Source organism: Typopeltis vanoorti, chromosome 6, assembly GCF_054136105.1.
Source record: "Typopeltis vanoorti isolate ZY-2024b chromosome 6, IOZ_Tvanoo_1.0, whole genome shotgun sequence".
NCBI lineage: Eukaryota > Metazoa > Arthropoda > Arachnida > Uropygi > Thelyphonidae > Typopeltis > Typopeltis vanoorti.
Window position 1 is genome coordinate 2,920,370 of NC_143554.1, and position 21,512 is coordinate 2,941,881.

The window sequence follows — 21,512 nt, forward strand, 5'->3', positions numbered from 1 at the left end:
CCCTACTCACACCCTCTTTATACAGTTTCCAGGGATGACGTCTGGTTCTCCCCTGATCTCCCACTATTCTCTGTAGAACTTCTCCACCATTGATCTTATAACAACCCCTTACCAACTTGTAGGTCTCTATCATATCTCCCTTCTTCCTCCTCTCCACCAGACTCTGCAATTTACATTTTCTCAATCTTTCCTCATACTCAACATTCCAGAGGTCAGAAACTACTTTAGTCAGTCTCTTTAACATAAAGGTTAAACAGCAATGACCCTAAAGCAGACCCTTCAGGCATACCACTAGCGACTTTACTTTTCTGGGATGTTGCTTCCTCATACCAAATTTATTGATACCTATCAGTCAGCCAATCTCCAACCCAATTCACTAGTCTAATGTCCAATCCCATCTGCTCCGGTATGGCTATCAACTTTATTTTTAATGCTTACATATTTCCCACTGGTGAGTCAAGGCCGCTCTTATTATGGGAGAATTTTGGTCTACTTCTCCCATGGTGGCCCATTCCATCTTGGGAGTATATTTATACACTTGTATGAATGAGTGTATGAATGTCAAATACAATCACAAACATCCATGCCACAGCAGGATTCGAACTTGAAGCATTTTGGTTAGAGAGCATATAGGCTAGCCACTCGGTCAACCAGGCCTATCTGACTATCAATTTATCATGTGATAATTTATCAGAAGTCTTTACAAAGTCTAAATATGCTAATGTGTATGCATTCTCCCACATCCAATGCTGCTGTAACCTTATTATGATAAGTAAGTAGATTATTATTATTGCCCAAGACCTCATGGAGTCAAAGATTCATCTGGGAGGTCCTTTTATCACACATACAGCTCATCATACCATGCCTTGAACACATTCAAACTAATTGCAGACACCACACTCTCAGGCAAGAAATTCCAATCATTTACAACTCTGCATGAAAAAACCTGCCTCTCACTCCCCTACTCACACCTTCTTTATACAGTTTCCAGGGTTGACCTCTGGTGATCCCCCGATCTCCCACTATTTTCTGTAGAACTTCTCCAGCACTGATCCTATAACAACCCCTTACCAACTTGTAGGTCTCTATCATATCTCCCCCTCTTCCTCCTGTCCACCAGACGCTGCAAATTACATCTTCTCAATCTTTCCTCATACTCGACATTCCAGAGGTCAGAAACTACCTTAGTCACCTTTGAACCCTTTCCAACATCTCTTCATCCTTCTGAAAACCAGGTGACCAAATCTGGGCACAATAATCCATGTGTGGCTTAATCAAAGCCTTATACAAAGGAACAAGAATCTCCCTACTTCTACACGTCAGTTTCCTCCACATCATTCCCAGAAGCCTTTGTGTTGTCTTCACAATTTTGGCTATGTGTCTCCTAAATTTCAGATCCTAATCCACTATCACCCCCAGATCTCTTATTTCTTCCACCTCCTTATAAATAAGATCTCTTATTTCTTCCAACAATATATCCTCACCATGCATAAATTCTGCATCCCATCTTTGTTTTCCAAATTTAAAAAAAACCCTTACATTTTGCAACATTGAACTCATATCCCCATTTCCGTGCTCAAACACTCAATTTATTCAACTCTTCTAGCAAGGCCACAACATCTTCACTACTCTTCATGGTTCGTCCCAACTTTCCATCATCCGCAAACAACTGAATATCTCCATCCAAATCTTTACCTATATCATTAATATACAAAGTAAACAGTAATGGCCCTAAAACAGACCCCTGAGGCACTCCAATAGTGACTTTCCTTTTCCTGGATATCACTCCGCAATACACAACTTGTTGATACCTATCAGATAGCCAGTCTTCAATCCATTGCACTAATCTAATATCCAATAACATCTGCTATAGTTTGACTATCAATTTATCATGAGGTACTCTATCAAAAGCCTTTGTGAAATATCCTCTGTCCAAAGAAGCAGTCATTTTATTGTAATAAGTAAGTAGATTACTAAAACATGACCTCCCTTTATGAAATCTATGCTGTTCATCAAAGATAATACTATTGTTGTCAACCTAACTCTGGATCCTAGATCTCACAAGCTTCTTCAACAACTTAACCACGACACTTGACACACAGTTAGGCCTATAATTTGATGCTTGAGTTCAATCACCTCATTTATCAAGTGCACAATCTTGCCCTCCTTCCACTCCTTAGGAACTCAACCGAGTGCAAGATTCGTATTAAAAAAATATGTCAAGACAGGTGTTAACTCCCTGGTGCATTCCTGCAGAATATGTGGTGATATATTATCAAATCCCACAGCCTTATTAACATCTAATTTACTCAACTCCCCAAACACCACTTGCTCACTTACTGTCTGTCACTCCTCGCCATCATTTACTGCTCTCAATCTGCCCATGTAGTCACATTCACAAGATTAAAAGACCTTTCTCAACTGCTCATTAAGTATCTCCACCACACATTCTGCAACAGCTATCTTTATACCATTTTCTCCAATCAGTGTCACCCTTCCATAATCATTCTTTCTTTTGCTGGCCACATATCGAAAGAACTCCTTGTGATTCTTTTTGGCTTCATTAGTTAACTGCTGTTCATACCTCTCTTTAGCTACCCTCACCAACCAAGTCACCCTCCTTGCCTGGTCTTTGTAGACCTCATGGAATTGATTATTACCACTTCTCTTATGCTGCCTCGACAATGCCCTTTTTCTCTGTATCGCATGCTTAATCTCTTTATTCATCCATCTCAATCTACCTTATTTAACCTTCTCACCCTTGGAATATATTTAGACAGTGTGTCTACTAGGTAGTTTTTGAAAATCCCCTAAGCTGCATTGATCTCTTTTCCAGCTAACTCCTCATTCCATGTTACACCTGCAAGCTGAATCCTGAGCTCTTCATAATCTTCCCCCCTTGTAGTTCCGCATATACCTTTTTCTCACAGAGGTCCTCACAATGCTGGCAACCACCCAGGTAATCACCTCATGGTCACTCTCACCAATTGGTGGATGATTTGACACCTCATTTATAATTACATCCTCTGATGAGATGACCAAATCCAAACCCTCAATCCTCGCATGCCCTGTTACATACTGTCTGAAGTAGTTATCCCTCAAAAACTCAAGGAACTCATTTTCTTTACTTCCAGTTGCTTCTCATCATTCCAGTCTATATTGCCATAATTAAAATCACCCATAATGATCATCCTTTTCTTATTTGCTTGGCTAATTTGATTATACATTTCATTTTCACCACCTGGTCTATAACAACATCCAACCAAGTATTTGATTCCATTGACTTTTGTCTCACACCATACTCCCTCAAAACCACTGGCACTATTTCCCTCTTGCATCTCTACTTTGTATGGACATAACTCTTTCTATATTATCAATAGCACTCCTCCTCCCTTTTTATCCCTTCTATCCTCATGAAACACATCATACCCTTCCATCTCTATTCCTGTCAGGATGGCATCCTCTTCCAACCATGTCTCACTTAGTCAGACAATCTTTGGGTGAACATACGCAATTAATGCAACTATTTCATCTGTCTTGTTTCTTATACTTCTAGCATTTGTATACAAACACAACAGCTCATTTCTGGATCTACAGCTAGTTCCACTGATACCACTCACTGAATGTGATCTCTCTTTCCATGCTCGACTGGGGCTATTTCCCTTTCTGCTTATTCATTTTAAAACCCTTTTCAATTCCAACTATTTCCTCTTGATTCCAGGTCATCCCATTTCTTTCCTGTCTACACATGCTCTCACCTCCTCTCGCAGCATCCACCTTTCTCATGGTATGTACCCCTGTCCACCATGAGCCTCCCCATTTCCCTGCTTTTCTTGCACACCCATTCTCTCATTTTCTATACTGACACCACTCACTTCCTCATTTGTAACCTTCTCTTCAATCTCTCCTCTCTTACTCTCCTGCTCTTCCACATCACTTCTCGCTTGATCGGATTCATTCTCTCTCACTCTACTCACTTTTCTATCTTCCAGCAGCAGTCACTCCAAGTGACTCACACCATAACCACTCCAATGCAGCCCATCGCTCCCATACAGCTCACTTCGTCCCTCAAACTCATTCCACACATTAACAAACTGCACTCCCGTTTCATCACACATTTAGTCAGCATATCATTCATAATCCTTTCTCTCCACCTCATCTCACTACAATCATACCTAAGCAACACGCTGACCACCCTTCCTGTCACACTATTCTCTTTTATCCTTCGATGCAGTCTCCTGAAGTTCTCTTTGTCCTCTGTCAAATCATTCGTGCTGATCAAAACCATTAACTCCTTTGCTCGCTCCCTCCTCATATCCAATGCCTCAATCACTCTACCCATTTTACCATCTGGAAAACATACCTTATGCATCCTATCATCCAGCACATCTTTGATAACGGAGTCGCCATACATTGCCACTTACTCATCTTTCGTTAATCTTTCATGCCATCATGATTGCTTTTAATATTTTTTACCCGAATTTTCTTAATTCCATTCTGCATGCATTTCATCTCTTTCCTCATCCAATCCAATTCAACTTCCAAATCTTGTGTCACATTCTCTCTATCATTCAATCTCTCTAATTTTCTAACTCTAGACCCCCTCTTCTCACTTTCACTCTCATTCATACTTCTGTGCTTCCATACTTTCGGTCCAACATGTGCCCAACTTTCGCTATCATTAATTCTTTCGATTTTTTCTACTTTCGATTCCTGCATCACACCATTTCCAGTTTCATTCGTTTTTTCAATTTTGTTTCTTTCTGCCACTGTTGCCCCACTTTCGTCATTTTTAACATCTATTACAGATTTTATATCACTCGTTTTCTTTTTTACTGATTTTTTTAACATTCTTTCGCCTCTCTTTCACACCATCCTACTCTTTCGAATGTGCACTCATTTTTCCCGCGATATTCTCGCTACTAACACTTTCTGTCATCAATTTCGTATTTACATTTATCAATTCCTCATTCATGTCGCACTTTGCATACACCGTCTTTCCATCCACCCTAAAAATCTACAAATCATTCATGTAATTGAAAGAATACATACCGCACATGTCACACTTAACGAAACGACTGAAGTCTAAATTAAAATCATGGAATGACAAAGCCGCTGCCATGTTTTCTGCCGGTAGTGCTCTAAGGTCTAATAATAACGAGTTTGTAATTAAGTTTAGACAAATTAAAATCCCTCACACTAATAATACTGCTAGCACACAACTTTCACTGCAGCTCTTATTCAAACAAATACTCATATATACTTAATTATCCAAGAATTCTTATCTCAATCCGGAGCTCTTCTTATACACGTCTGCCACGCTTCATTCACGAGCGCCCTCTTCAAGGCTCAATTACTCCCAATTACTAAAGCATAACCTCCCTTTAGAAATCCATGTTGTCCATCAAAGATAATACCATTGTTGTCAACCCAAATCTAAATCCTAATTCTCACCAGCGTTTTCAACATTTTAGTCACAACACCTGACACACAGATTGGTGCATAATTTGACACTTGAATTCTGTCACCTCATTTATGAAGTGGTACAATCTTTTTTCCATTCCTTTGGAACTTGACCCAGTGTTAGACTCATAATAAACAAATTTGTCAAGGGTGATGATTATATGTACATGAGCAATCTGAATGGCATGCAGCTCAGCAGTATGGTTACTGCATTCAAGGGATGCAGTGATCGAAATGGATATAATGGATATATAATCAGAAAACACAGCAGCATGGCAAACAGAAATCTCAGATCTTAAACCCTCAGTATAAATAGAGGAGAAATCAAAGTGCTCTGCTCTGCACATACAAAACAATGGCAGATGGATGATGATGATGAACTATGAGACTTGCTTAGATTCCTTACTTACTTCCATACTTCCTTATTTAACAGAACAAAAGCTGTTTTGCACATGTTCTACAGATAAGTCCTTTACTTTAGTGAATATTAATAATTAAATAATCATTTTTAGTTATATATTTCTTATTTTAGACTGGAATGTTGAATAAGCAAGTGAGTGAGAGTGTGTGTGAGAAATTTAATATGGTATATCATTTAGAAAGTGTTAATATATAGCACCAATGAGTACAAGGAAAATGATGGCAAAGGTTTCCTTTTTCACCGAGTTTAGAAAGCAGGATTTTGTAAGATGTATGTTCTGCATATTCATCGCCAAGAGTAAATGGGTTATAATACAAAAGCAAAATTAGTAGAATTTGTTGTAAATGTTTTGTGTGTATGTGAAGAATGCAAGTCAAGTGGAAGTGAGAAAATGAATGGATGAATGTTAACGATGTAAGGAAAGAGAAAAAAAGTGTTCTATCCAAATCAGAAGTAGTGAATGAATGGGCACAAAATGAAAGTGTGAAAGAATGACTGAAAGTAATGCAGTTGATGAAGTGACAGTAAGAAGTGAAATAGCACATTTATGCTTAGGGCCAGCCATCTCGGGGGGTTGCAATGGGTGCAATGCACCCGGGCCCCACGATTGAGTGGGCACAGTCGGTACACATTTGCGAAAACGTATTATATTTCAATTTTTTTGTTTTGTTTTGTTTTCCTGTGCCAAAATCATTTGCAGGTAAGAGGTTTTACAATACGTTTATTTCAAATCCTTTAATTTTTACCTTTGAAAAATATTTTAGGGCCCCCAAAAGGTTTCTTGCACCCTGGCCCCTTTATAGAGAAGGCCGACCCTGTTTATGCTGCATCCTTAACAGGACAAAAATGGCAGCTTGAGTAATTGAAGAATTGACTGTCATGTGGTAGAGAAGGCAAGAGAATGAATGAAAATGTGAATTCAGAGAGTATCAAAGTGCAAGTAACTAGAAATAACAATAAAGTACAGTTACATCCCGAGTTACGTAACACGTGACCTACGTAAATTCACAGTTACGTAATAAATCTACTAGCACATATGAACACGTTTGCGGCTTTGCGTAGGTGTGTCTTTGTCAGCCTTATTGCAGTACAATAGTAGATGCCTCGCACGGTTAGCTCAGTCAATTGTTATCATTGCTAGTTTGGTTGTTTTTTAACCCTTAAAATGGAATGCAAACGCAAAACCGAATGCGCTTGTAATAAATCTAAAAAACAAACTTCTGCAATTACTTTAGAAGAAAAGTTGAAAATAATTTGTATGTATGAAGGCAGGAAAATTCTATCAACAATAGCTCGAGAAATAAATCGAACTACTTCAACAGTGAATACAATAGTGAAGGATAAAAGTTCGCATTGTTGAAAGCACGAAAGTTGCAGTAGCGTTGAAGGACACAATTATTACCAAGAAGAGGCTGGGATCGATATCAGAGGAGAAATTGTTGTCTCACTGGATCAATGATCTGACACTGAAGCAGATACCGTTAAGTTTACTGATTATCGAGGAGAAGACTTTGTCCTTATATAAGGATTTAAAAGAGCAGGCCGGCATCACGGATGCGGAGAGTACATTTAAAGCTAGTGCTAGATGGTTCAAACAATTCAAGAAACATACAAATCTACACATCATCAAAATCAAGGGTGAGGCAGCAAGTACAGATACAGATGCAGCAAGTTGATTTCCTGAACTTCTGGCAGAAATAATTGAGGAGGGGGAATATTTGCCTGAGCAAATATTTAATGTTGATGAAACGGCTCTGTTTTGGAAGAGGATGCCAACACGGACATTTATTGCAAAAGAGGAAAATTTACATAGATCCCGTTATAGGTTTGAATGTTTGTTCAAGGAAAGTGTGGAGGCCTTACTCCATCGTCCCAACCTGAATCGTAATGACTGTATATCTATATCAAAAATCTGGGAAAGTCTAATCAAGATTACTCATAATTTTTTTGTTTTTTTCAATCATGTCTCTACTTCAAAATGTTTCGTTTATACTTAATACTTAGTGATATAACATCACGTGGTTTGTTCTATTTTTAATGATCTATTGTTAGTATTCTAGCTTGTATTTTTTAAAACTGTTCTTGTAATACCACTGAAGATGGTCTGCTATTTCCAGACTGAAATATTTGGTTAATTAAATATCTTTCTTGTGTTTACGTGCATTTATCATTCAAAAGAGGAAAACCTAAGCCTGGATTCAAGGTCGTAAAAGATCAGATCACTGTTATGATTGGCACTAACATTTTAATGGAGTTTAAACTTAAACCGCTTACAGTGTACCATTCCCAGAGACCGCACGCCTTTAAGAACATTGATGCGAGTATGCTGCCATTGATCTGGAAATCCAACACCAAGGCTTGGGTTACACGTGTGCTGTTCGGAGACTGTTTCAATAACCACTTCGTTCACCAGGTGAAGGAATACTGTGTGAGAAAAGAATCCCGTTTAAGGTGCTTCTCTTTCTGGACAATGTTACCGATCACTCAGATTCAATTCAATTCAATTCCAGAAAAATTTAATTATACTTTTTTTATATAATTGAATTTTTTTTAATCAACCCAAAAATGAAACACATTAAAAATGGAAAATATCTGATTAATGGCAAAAAATTTAATGTAAGACAGCGGTATGAGTAGCCATTGAATATTTTATTGTATGTAATTTACAAATTCGACTTACATAAAATTGGAGTTACGTAAAGGCTTACGGAACGCATTTCTTACTTAACTTGGGGTGTGACTGTATAGTGTGGGGTTTCAATGATAAGAGGTATACTTAATGAGAAAGTGACAAAAGCATGCTTCTCAGGGTGTAAAAATCAAGGATGTTAGTGATGGTGTTAGGTAGCAGAAGAGAGAAGTAAATTAGATGATTATTATGGCAGGAACAAATAATTTGTAAGGGGAGAAATATGCAATGAGAAAATATATGAAAGTGTTGTTGAAAGAAGCAAAAACGAAGAGTAAGGAAGTAAAAATTGTGAATCTGTTGCCGCGGTATGATAGACCAGAGTTGAGAAGAAAGGTCATGATTGCTAATGAGTGAATAAGACTGACTTTGCAAGAGGAATTGTGCAAGAGGAATGGTGTGCACTTTATTGATGTAGGGAGAAATTTGTGTGTGTATACACACACAAACACACACACACACACACACGCACCTGACAGACTATATTTAAATAATTTTGGGAAATAATTGTTTAGAGAAAGTGTTGTTTTCTGAGAGTTGAGAAGTAAAAAATCAGGGAAACGAGATATTACACAGGATGAAATCAAGCAGTATCTGGTCACCCCCTGTGATAAATGACCATGTATACAGAAATTATTATTATTAAGAGCAACTCCAAAAAGCCCTTGAACTCATCGAGGGAGGCCCTAAACATTATGTCAAGAACTATTTAGCATTTGCACAGTATCTATCATGCTTTGCTTTGAAGTCATTCACAATCCTGGCATCCACAACAGACTCTGGCAACCTATTCCACTCATTGACCACTCCCCAAGCAAAAAAAGCCTAGTTCTAACACACTTACTAACTACAATCTTGCTCAGTTTCCATGGATGGTCGTAGGTCTCCAAACCACCACACCTGTTCTGAAAAATTTCCTCTGAATTAATCTTGTAAAAACCCCTCAGTAATTTGAATGCCTCAATCATATCACCCTGTTTCTGCCTATCAGCCAGTTTCTGTAAACCAAAAAATTTCAACCTGTTTTCGTAAGGTTCAGTCCATAGACCCGATACCATCTTGATCACTCACCTCTGGATCCTCTCTATCACTTCCCCATCACCAAGAAACCCTAGTGCCTAGATCTGCATGCAGTAGTCAAGATGTCTTATCGAGGCTTGATAAAGAGGAACAATAACTTGCTTATCTCTGCTCGTCAAAGTATTCTTCAGTAACCAAGTGATCTGATGAGCTGCTTTAGCCACTTTTGCTATGTACCCCCCCCCCCCTAAACTTTAACTCCCTTTTCACTAACACTCCCAAGTCTCTGGCTTCATCAATTTCCTGAAGTACGGTTCCACCAATGTTGTATACTGCTGATAATCTTTTCACCCCAAAATACATAACCTTTGCTGCATTAAACTGACATTAATTCTTCTTAGCCCAGTCTGCCAGTCTATCCAAATCATCCTGCAAAATTTTGACATCACGTGTATTAACTATTGTTCTACCCAACTTTGCATCGTCAGCAAATAACTGAACAGTTCCTCTCAGATCCTTTCCTATATCATTAATTAACAAATTAAATAGCAGAGATCCAAGAACAGAACCCTGTGCGACACGCCACTATGCGATCACAGGCCTTCTTTCAGACTCTACTCCTGAATAAACTACTCTTTGATATCTCTGAATAAACTACTCTCTGATATCTCTCCATCAACCACTCCTATCCATCTCACCAACCCTATATCCATTCCCCATGTTCTGCAGTTTATTGATTAGGATTCCATGTGGTATCCTGTCAAAGGCCTTTGCAAAGTCCAGCAGTATCACTGTAAACCCATTACCATTAACCAATTCAGCTGTCACTGTATTATAAAATGTGAGCAAGTTGCTGAGGCATGATCTTCCCTTCACAAGACATTGTGAAGGGAAGATGTGTCCCCCCCCCCATACAGTATCCCATTTCCATTTATCCATTCCTGTATTTTGCTCTTGACCAACTTCTCCAATACTCTGACAATGACTCCTGATATGCTGATGGGTCAGTAATTTGCTATAGCAGTCTTGGAGACTCCGTTATGCAATGGAACTATTTTCCCCTCTTTCCAGTCCCTCAGGACTAACCCAGAGCTGAGACTTAGGTTAAACAATATGGGCAGTGGTACTGACAATTCCTTTGCCCTTTCTCCTTAAATTCCCTCCACAATTGTTTCTTTTTTTGCAGCTCCAGCTTGATGATGCAGCTCCAGATTCATCCATTTAACTCCCACTTGATCTACTCTCCTGACACTAGGTATGCAGTCAGCCATTACCTCTCTCAAACACTCTTTTACCACTTCCTATGCACCATCAATATCCAACTCTTCCAGTTTTACATGCCATGGCACCAATTCAAGCAATATCCTTGTCATATTTACCAGCCCAGTAATTCTGCATATACAGCACATTAACTGAAAATTCCACACATTTAGCCACTTCCCAGGTCAAGACCATATGATCACTCTCATCAATTGGTGGCAACATGGTCATATTCATTATAAACAAATTTTCAGATGCAATTACTAGATCAAGCACTCTCGAACCCCCTAGTATACTCCATTACATGCTGTCTCTTAGCAACTGTATAAAATCCATTTCCTTCTCCCATGTGTCCTCTCCTCCCTCCAATCAATGTTACCATAGTTGAAATCCCCATAATAATTACCTGTCCTTCACTCATTGGGTCTATTTGCCAATGTATACTATCTCCATCATCTTTTCCATCCCCTGGTCTATAGCAGTATCCAACTATGTATTTTGTTGAGCTGGCCTCAATCTCAACACCAGATAGCCTCAAATGTGCTATTTTCACTGTCCTGCAGTCAAATTTCTACTCTTCTTGGTTGCAGTTCAGCTATTATCAATAACACTCCTACTCCTTTCTTTTCTCTCTATCTTTCCTGAACACACTATACCCTTTACATTCTATCCCACTAACTATACCATCATCTGTTAGTCATGCCTCACAAATTCCAATAACCTTTGGTCAGGATGAACCAACCAAGGGCAAAAATTCCTTCTGCTTGTTCCTAATGAGCCTGGCATCATATCCACTCCTATCTTGATGCGTTATACTAACTATCCCATTCTGATTTGTTACCATTGGTAACAACTCAGGCATATTATACACATTCTTACACCCATCCGCCTAACTGATGTCTGCATGTCCACTCAACATCTTATCCCCCCCACCACCACTAAAAGCTCTAATTTCCAGATTCTGTACATCCACTTTCACTTCATTCAACAACAATTTTTCCAGTCTCCGAACACCAAATCCATTCAGATGCAAACCATCCTTCTTTGTAAGTCCTTTTGCACGTCAAACTCACTCCACAAACTCGACACCACTCCTCCTACATAACCTATGCATTGAATCATTCGTTATTATGGCCTCCTCGGCTCTACTCTGTCATATTGCAGCAACACTCACTATCTTGACTCTCACTCTTTTCTTTTGCTACTTCCAGTAATTCATTCATGTCCTCCCTCATGTCTCCTTTTAAATCATTCATTCCAGCCACTATGATCATTTCTTTCACCCTATGCTTTTGAACTGAAATAGCCTCACTAACATTATTAATTTTCACACCAGGAAAGCATGATTTTGTCAAACTCTCATCAATTACACCTTTTACAATTGAATTGCCATATAACATTCACTCCTTAATTTTTCTTTCTCTCCCTATCATGCTATCATTTTTCTTATCTCATGCTTCTTTTTTTTTGTTATCAGCTGATCCACTCACTAGACATTTTTGCAATCGCTCCAGCTGCTGCTTTGCCCTATGTATCACTCTGCACAAATGAGCTAACTCCCTCATTGCAGCCAACTCTTCATTCTTTACATCAGTCAAACTATTCTTTTGTTCGGCACTTTTACTCTCACTTTCAACCGTGTCACATTTAATCTTACTCTCAATGCTATCTGGGATTACATCACAATTTTCAATCGTATTCTGTGCTTCATCCACTACTTCAATCTTCAACCTGAGAAATAATTTTGTTCCTCGCTTTCATGATTTTTTGGCACACTTTCCCACCACTATCGCTTTCAAACCAAATTCCAGCTGCCCTTGGTAATGCATACATTTCGCAGATGTTGCACTGTACAAAGTCCTCTGCTTAAATTCTTTAAACAATGATGACAATTTGGAAGCCTTTGTTCTACTTCACATAGGTACCACATGTAATGCTATGTATCTTACCGTTTCTTATCAATAGACTAAATTAACAATATTTAAAACAAATTTTAAGTTAACTAATTAACTCCGATTCTGATTAACTGATAACTAAATAACTTAGCTTTTGGAGCTATTCAAACATAGTCCTACCATCACACACCACCTCTTATGAAATGCTGAATGCAATTTCACAGGTTTCAAATTCAAATGGGTTGGTAATGGCATTGCACACGGATAATTATGGGTACAAGGGGATGGTGAAATGCCAAAAATTATAAGCATCAGTGAGACCTGGTTGACAGAAAAGGATATAGCTATTAGGATAGAATGTAAAGGTTATCGTATTTTAATGGAGGATAGAGAGAATAGGACAGGAGGTGGGATATTCCTGATGATAGCTGAAGAACTACAATCAACAGAATTAGAAGTTAAAAAGGATTTTAGATCTGAGCAAGGCAGTTCATTTAAGGCTGTCTGGTGTCAGATAGAGGACAACAGGTCAAAATATAGATTTTAAGTAGATTATAGATTGGAAGGAGGAAAGGGGAAATGGCAAGCCTTCCATGAAACTTACAGAGTTGCTAAGGTATAATACATGAAATACCATGACAAGGGATTGGAGAGTGTTGTTTGATAACAGCGTCACACAATATAACCAGAACCAAGATAGACACAATGCCTCCAATTGAGAAGGCGTGACAATACACTCTTGTTCTGAGGAGATGTCAAATATGTGGAATTCTATGTCAAGAATTCCACTCTCTCAGGCAATGCATTCCATGGTTCAACCACCCTCCATGCAAAGAAACCACTCCTCATCCTCTTGCTCACAGCTTCCTTTCATACTTCCAGGGATGGCCCCTTGTCATCACTCCTTCCTGCCATTCCACCAAGAGAAAGAACTCCCCAGTGTCCACCCTGTAACTGTCTCTCAACAGTTTAAAAGTCTCAATCATATCAACTCTCCTTCTTCTGTCTACCAAACTCTGCAGTCCATATTTCCTTAGCCGATCCTGATAACTAGCAGTGTACAGTTCTGAAACCATCTTTGTTATCAGCCGCTGTACCCGTTCCACAGTTAATTTATTGGGACCAAATTTGAGAACAATAGTCTTAAGTGTGGTCTGACCAGGTTATTATACAATGGAATGATAACTCTTATCTCTGTAGGTCGGCATCCTTTTCAGTATTGAGGCAATCCTCTGGGTTACCGTCATCCTCACCACCTTAACCATATGTTCCCTGCATTTCAGTTTTCTATCAATCGTCATCCTCAGATCTCTTCCCCCCCCCACTTGCTCCAGTACATCTCCTCCAATTGAGTATGCAGCCTCCCATCGATGTATCAGAAACTTCAAAAATTTACATTTTGCTGTATTAAACTAATATCCCCATTCATTTGCCCATCTATCTAGTTTATTCAAATCCACTTTGCAGGAGAACCACATCTGCACTATTACTGATAACCCTTCCCAGCTTCACATCATCTGCAACCAATTGAATATCCCATTGCAATCCATTGACAATGTCATTGACATAAAGGTTGAACAATAAAGGTCCAAGTACTGAGCCCTGTGGAATCCCACTTGTAACTTTCTGCTTCCTTGATATTGCTCCACCATACACAACTCTCTGATACCTATCAGACAGCCAATCCTGAATCCATTTGACTAACACGACATTTAAACCCATGTGCTGCAACTTAAATATCAGCTTATCATGAGGCACATTGTCAAATGCCTTTGCAAAATCCAAAAAAAACAGCAGTATATGCCTTTCCCTCATCTACTGCTCTTGTAACTTTATTATAAAAGGCTAGCACATTACTAAAACAAGAGCACCTCTTAACAAATCCATGTTAACTCTTGCAGATAACATTACTCTCATTTGCCCAATGCTGTATACAGTCCGTCATCAATTTCTCCAAGATCTTAACTACTGATGACACACAAACTGGCCTATAATTAGATACTTCCAGTCTCTGCCACCACCCTTGTGCAACGTCACTATCTTACCTTCCTTGCATTCCTTGGGTACCTTTCCCACTGCCAGACTTTTACTGAAGAGCCAGGTCAACGGGGCTGTCAGTTTTTTAACACATTCTCTCAAAACCCGTAGTGAAATACCATTCAGTCCCACAGTTTTACTGCTAACCAGAGTACTGAGTATTTGGAACATACTCTCCTCTTGCACCTATAAACCCTGAACTTGCCCTATCCCTCTAGTATTAAAACCTTCTTATCCAGGATGAAATAGTCCAATAAAATGCTTGTTGAACAACTCCACTATGTCCTCTGCATCAGTCACTCCATTTCCATTTTTATTCCGCAGTGTCATTCTTCTACAATCATTTCTCCTCCTACTGGCCACAAAGCTAAAATATTACCTAGGATTTTCTTTGGATCTTAGTGCTAATCTCTTCTCATATTCCAGTTTTGCCTTCCTCACCATACTGGTCACTCTCCTGGCCTGTGTCTTATATTCTTCGTGTATCTGCCCTCCACCCCTCTCCTTATATCTCTTCCATAATCTCTTTTTCATCTGCAGTTCCTGTGTGATATTGTTTGTCATCCACTTTACAGCAAAGTATGTTCTCTTCTTCACTTGTGGAATACAGCTTACTATTGCTGCTAACAAATATTCCTTCACATTTTTCCCAAGCACTAATGATATCCTGGCCTTACACTTCTGTCCTCCATGGAACTGCCCCTAGTTAAAACCTAAGACTATTACAATCACCTGCCTTATAATTCCACATATGTTCCCTTTTCTTTGATACACCTGCATGTCTATTCATCTTCCAAGTCAAAACCACATGGTCACTTTCTCCAACTGATGGGAGAGATGTCATCTCACTTATTATCAGCTCTTCTGAAGCTATGACCAAATCCAAAACTCTTGAACCTCTTTTTCCCTCTATTACATTTTGCCTAAGACTTTTGTACGTCAAGAATTCTAGAAATTCCATCCCCTTAGTACTACATACATTTCCCTCTTCCTAGCTTATACATCATCATCGTCAAATTCCTGCCATGTAACCTCAAGGGATGTATAGGATATGATAGTACTTACATGAAAAATTTACATCATTACTAACTTCCTATCTACAATTTTCCTCCAAATCAGTCTGTTACTTGTCAAGACTCCAACATTATCAGATCTTATATTTCAATCGTCTAAGGCACTTTTACCGTATCAATCCACCTATACCTTGAGCTTCCTCTGGGTCGTTTTCTTGTCAACCTGGCAGAGAACACTTGTTTTGCTAATCTTTCCTTGCCCATTCTGTTTAAGTGACCATACCACTTGAGATTAGCTCTGCTAACGCATTCCTAGATGCTGACAATGTCAAGTTCTTTCCTAATATCCTCATTTTTAATATGATATTGCCATTGATGCCATCTGTTCACACCTCTAATCTTTCTCAGGACTCTCATATCTGCTGTCTCCAGTCTTTGGTCAAGTGTTTTACTTCTGACCCAGCTCTCAGATCCATAAGTTAAAACTGGTTTGAACACTGTCTTGTACACAGTTAATTTGGTGTGCAGTACAGTTATGTCTTCAACTGAAACGCCCTGTTTCTGACACTATAATAAAATATAACACTCTTTGACTTTGAGTTCCTTCTGTCACGTGCTGCTTGAAGAAGTTGTCTTGCAACAGCTCAACAAATTCAGTTTCATTCTTCTCATGAGATTTTACTGCTCTCCAATCAATATCTGGATAATTAAAGTCTCTCATGATTACTCTTTTTGCACCCATCGTCACTATTTGGTGGTGCATTTCTTCATCATTAGCAACTGATCCACCAGGTCAGTAACAACACCCCACTATGTAATTGATTTTGTTGGATTACATCTTACACCAGATGACTTCAAATTCACTTCCACATGAAATACTGTTACTAGTTCTACAATCATAGTTCTCAACACTAACTGGATTCATGTCATCTCATATTATCAGCAGCATGCCTCCCCTCCTCTATCCTTCCTAAATTATAAACACTTTTTGTAGCACAGCTCAAATCTACTGTTATGCTCACTCGCAACTCTCTAATAACATTAATTCATTCAAAACTAGGTTGGATTATCATCACATGGAAAATCAAGTAGTTCATCTCTAGAGTAGTCACTTCACTATATATGAAGAATGTAGAATAATGCTAATGGTTATAATAATAATTATGAGTAATGATAAAAGATTACTTAAACAATGGCTTGGGTAATGAAAACTACGAAAATGGCCTTCGATTTAAAAGTCCTGGGTGAGAATCCCATATAAAACATCAGGAACTTACAGGGAAAGAAACATACAGGGGTTTATTTAATTTTCTCTTCATGTTACACCATGATAACTGGGAATTCTACATTCTTAAGGTATCAGGGTGTAACACTGGCAATGCCTCTGACTAGGTTCTTTAATTTAAGTCTCAGCTCTGGAAGAGTTCCAAGAGAGTGGAAAGAGGACAAAATAATTCTTTTGCATGAGTGAGGTTCTAGGACTGCAGTAGCAAGCTATAGACCAATCAGTGTATCAGGTGTGGTGGTAGAAGTACTAGAAAAATTGGTAAATAAGAGAATTCAAGAATGAGGAGATGAAAACGAAATGTTTGGCTGTTGCTGCTCTTTGCAATAGTAAAATCCAACTAAGAGCACAGGAATGACAGTTGTCAGTTCAATGTCCATGGAATTATTTATAGAAATGACAGAGAGAAAAAACAATGTGTCAGATAAAGATTGGTAGGTCAGTGAGGAAAGGATCATCTAAGACGCAAATTGCTCTCCTCTGGGCAGCATCGAGAATTTAAAGGAAACATTAAGTTCATCAAAAATGTTAACAGTATCCTAAGGATGGAAGAATTTGGGATTTGTATAAATTTAGTTGCTGGAAGGTGAAAAGTAGCGTCTTGACTAAGTAGTCTTTCTTCATCTGCGAGTTTTATATTCTAATGTCATCTCGGAGAAACCTTCTTGCCTTGTTTGAAGAGAGAAATTCACTTTAGAATTAGCCCCCCCCCCTCAAAAAAAAAATAAATGGATGAGTAATATCATTATGCACGAGCTGCAGAAGAATTAAATACCATACATAAATGGTATATAAAGAGAAACGTGACCAGCAAACTCATGAACAGTACAAGATTCAGGCAAGTAAGACAAAATCTAGTGTGTGAGATTGAGACTGGCAGAATAAAATATACAGTTGGCTGCTGGTATAGACCAGGTGATGGAATAGATGATGGAGATAGTATGCATAAACAAATTGATGAAATCAGTGGAAGGAGGGTAATTATTATGGGGGATTTCAACTATGGTAACATTGATTGGAAGCAGGAGAGGACACATGTGAGGAAGGAAATGGATTTTATTCAATTGGTAATAGCATCTCAGAATTTGACTGCAATGAATATGACCATATGGCCACCTACTGGTGAGAGTGCTCATAAGGTCTTGACCTGGGAGGTGGCTAAAGGTGTGGAATTTTCGATTGAGACAGGGTATATGTGGAATTACCGTGCTGGCAAGAATGACAACTTTAGGAGATTGCTTGGATCAGTGCCATGGCATGTACAACTGCAAGGGCTAGACATCGATAGAGCATGGGAAGTGGTCAAGGAGCATTTACAGGAGGTTATGGCTGATTGTATACCTAGGGTCTGAATAGTAAAACAAGTAGGGATTAAATGGATGAATAACACCATTAAGCTTGAGCTGCAAAAAAAAAAAGAAACAACTGTGGAGGGAATGTAAAGAAAGGGGTGACCTGCAGAAGAGGATTAGGAAAGGAAACTAGCTATGCAAGCTAAAGAGAATCCTAATAGTTCTTTCAATATGCTGCAAGCAAGAAAAAAACTGTACACGGCAAAATGATTTTAAGGAATGACGATGGTAAGGAGGTCACTGAATCAGTCGATGTAGTGGAGTTACTGAGCGAGCACTTTGCAATAGTATATCATCCAGGTGGTGACATTGAAAAAATGAAGGAACCATTAGTTTATACGGGAATTGTGATGAATGAAGTGGAGGTGAATAGTCTATTACAGAACCTTAATGTGAATACATCTGTGAGATTGGATGGTATACCGGCACGCATCTTGCGTGAAGCGGCTAAGGAATTATCACTGCCCTTGACCATGTTGTTTAATCTGAGTGTCGGGTCTGGTTTATTCCCGAAGGTATGGAAAGAGGGGAAAATAGTTTCACTGCATAATGGAGGCTCCAACACTATGGTTGCAAATTACCGACCGATCAGCACATCAGGAGTCGTTGTCAAGGTCTTGGAAAAAGTAGTCAAGGGAAAAATACAGGAATGGATTGATGAAAATGAGATGCTGTACAGGGGACAGCATGGCTTTGTGAAGGGTAGATCATGCCTCAGTAACTTGCTCAAGTTTTATAAAAAGGTGACGACTGAACTGGATAAGGGTAATAGGTTTACAGTGATACTGCTGGACCTGGCAAAGTCATTTGACAGGATACCACATGGAATTCTAATCTGTAAACTACAACATATGGGAAAAGATATAGGGTTGGTGAGAAGGATAGGTGGGTGGTTGATGGAGAGATATCAAAGAGTAGTTTATTCAGGAGTAGAGTCCAAAACACAGCCTGTGACTGGTGGTGTGCTGCAGGGTTCTGTTCTTGGACCACTGCTGTTTAATCTGTTCATTAACGCTATAGGGAAGGATCTACAAGGAACAGTTCATTTGTTCGCTGATGATGGAAAGTTGGGTAGGGCAATAGTGAATGCAGAAGATGTCAAAATTTTGCAGGATGACTAGGATAGATTGGAGTTCTCGGCTAAGGAGAATGGATATCAATTTAATGTGACAAAATGTAAGGTTATGCATTTTGGGGTGAAAAGATTAGCAGCAGTATACCACATTGGTGGAACTGTACTCCAAGAGATTGATGAGGCCAGGGACTTGGGAGTGTTGGTGAATAGTGAGATGAAGTTTAGGGGGCACATTGCAAAAGTAGCTAAATCAGCTCATCAACTCACTTGGTTGTTGAAAAATACCTTGACGAACAGAGACAAGCAAGTTATTGTACCTCTGTACCGAGCCATGATAATACCTCATCTCGACTACTGTGCCCAGATTTGGTCACCTCGGTTCCTTCTTGATGGGGGAGGAGGTGGAGAGGATCCAGAGGCGAGTGACTAAGATGATAACAGGTCTATGGAATGAACCATATGAGAACAGGTTGAAGATTTGTGGGTTGCAGAAAAGTTGATAGGTGGAAAAGGGGAGATATGATTGAGACATTCAAAATACTAAAGGGTTTCTATAGGATTAATTCAGAGGATATTTATGAGATCAGGACTGGTGTTGGGAGAACTATGGGCATCAATGGAAGCTGGACAAGTGTGTGGTTAGCAGGGGTGTTAGACTGGGTTCTATGCTTTTAGAGTGGTAAATGAGTTTAATAAGCTGCCAGAGTCTGTTATGGGTGCTATGACTGTGAGCGAGTTGAAGGCAAGGTATGAAAGATACTGTGAGAATGTCGTATAGTTGTGTGGACATGATGTTTTGGGCCTCCCTCGATGAGTCTAAGGACTCCCTGGAGTCGCCCAAAATAATAATAATAATAATAACTTTCATAAGATTCTTACACTAACCTTTAATGGTTAGTGTTTGGTTTCATGATGAGTCTTTGAACTCTATGGGGATACCTGTGTAATAATAATAAGGCTTCTCAAGTGAACATGATTTTAGCCATCCTCATATGGAGATGGTAGATGAAAAACGAATTTTCATCCACACAAGACAAATTGGACCAGCCAGAGAATACATGTAGACAGCTATAGAGACAATTAATAAGCAAGATATGCTAAATTTAAGAGTGAAAATGATTTTTTTTTTTTTTTACATATAATAATAAACCATTAATAATAATTCAATACCGCATCATAAACTGTAGCAATATTTGCAACATATCCATTACTTTCTTTAAAAATGGCTATTTTCTTCTCGTATATTTTACCATCTTTCTGAAAAGAAAAAAAAAAGGATAGAAGACAAAATTAAAATGAAAAAAAATTGAAAAGGATGCATATAGTAAAAATACTTACTTTTAAATTATCATACAATTTAATAATATATGCTTAACTGTCCTATACATGCTATCAAATAAGTACAGATTTACTACCAAAGCTGTAATTGATTATTAAATGGAACACTTCAGGATGTCATAGAAGAGGGCCCACTCATACACCACTACTACCTATGAATCTCTCTTTAAATTCATTGATGGACAATGCACTCCACTTTCACAAGAAACTTATTTTTCCATGATGTGAGTGAATTGAATATCTCTACATCAAGCCTTGCCAACCACAGTACTACTTAACTTTCAGAAATAACCCTTTCTTCATTTTCTTAGTGTACCAAAAGATTTTACATACCTCAGTAATAACTTAATTGCTTAATAGGTGGTGTGTATGTAAGTGGCTGCAATATGACAGTTCTTGTTTTCTCTCTTCCTGCAATGAAATGAAAAATTTTCAGCATCAGTAGTATAAAATCCCTTTAATAACAATCAAATCCCCTCTTTAGCACCTATCAACCAGCCTTGATAACATACAAATCTTCAATTGTACTTGTAGGGAATATTCCATACATCCATCACAATCTTTGTCATTCATCTCTGGATCCTCTCTACTACCTCATCTGGAATTCAGGTGAATCAGATGTAAGAATATTGAAGCCTTATGAAGTGGAATAATAACTTTCCTA

General features: G+C 38.6%; 1 protein-coding gene across 1 annotated transcript in view; it reads right to left on the reverse strand.

Annotated features, from left to right (window-relative positions):
* The window catches only part of LOC150105249 (ciliogenesis-associated TTC17-interacting protein-like), a 203,974-nt gene that overhangs the window by 36,044 nt on the left and 146,418 nt on the right, over positions 1-21,512 (reverse strand). Inside the window, exon 6 of the mRNA XM_090393916.1 lies at positions 20,681-20,767. Within this exon, the coding sequence (XP_090250042.1) occupies positions 20,681-20,767 (87 nt within the window). The remainder of the gene's footprint in view (positions 1-20,680; positions 20,768-21,512) is intronic.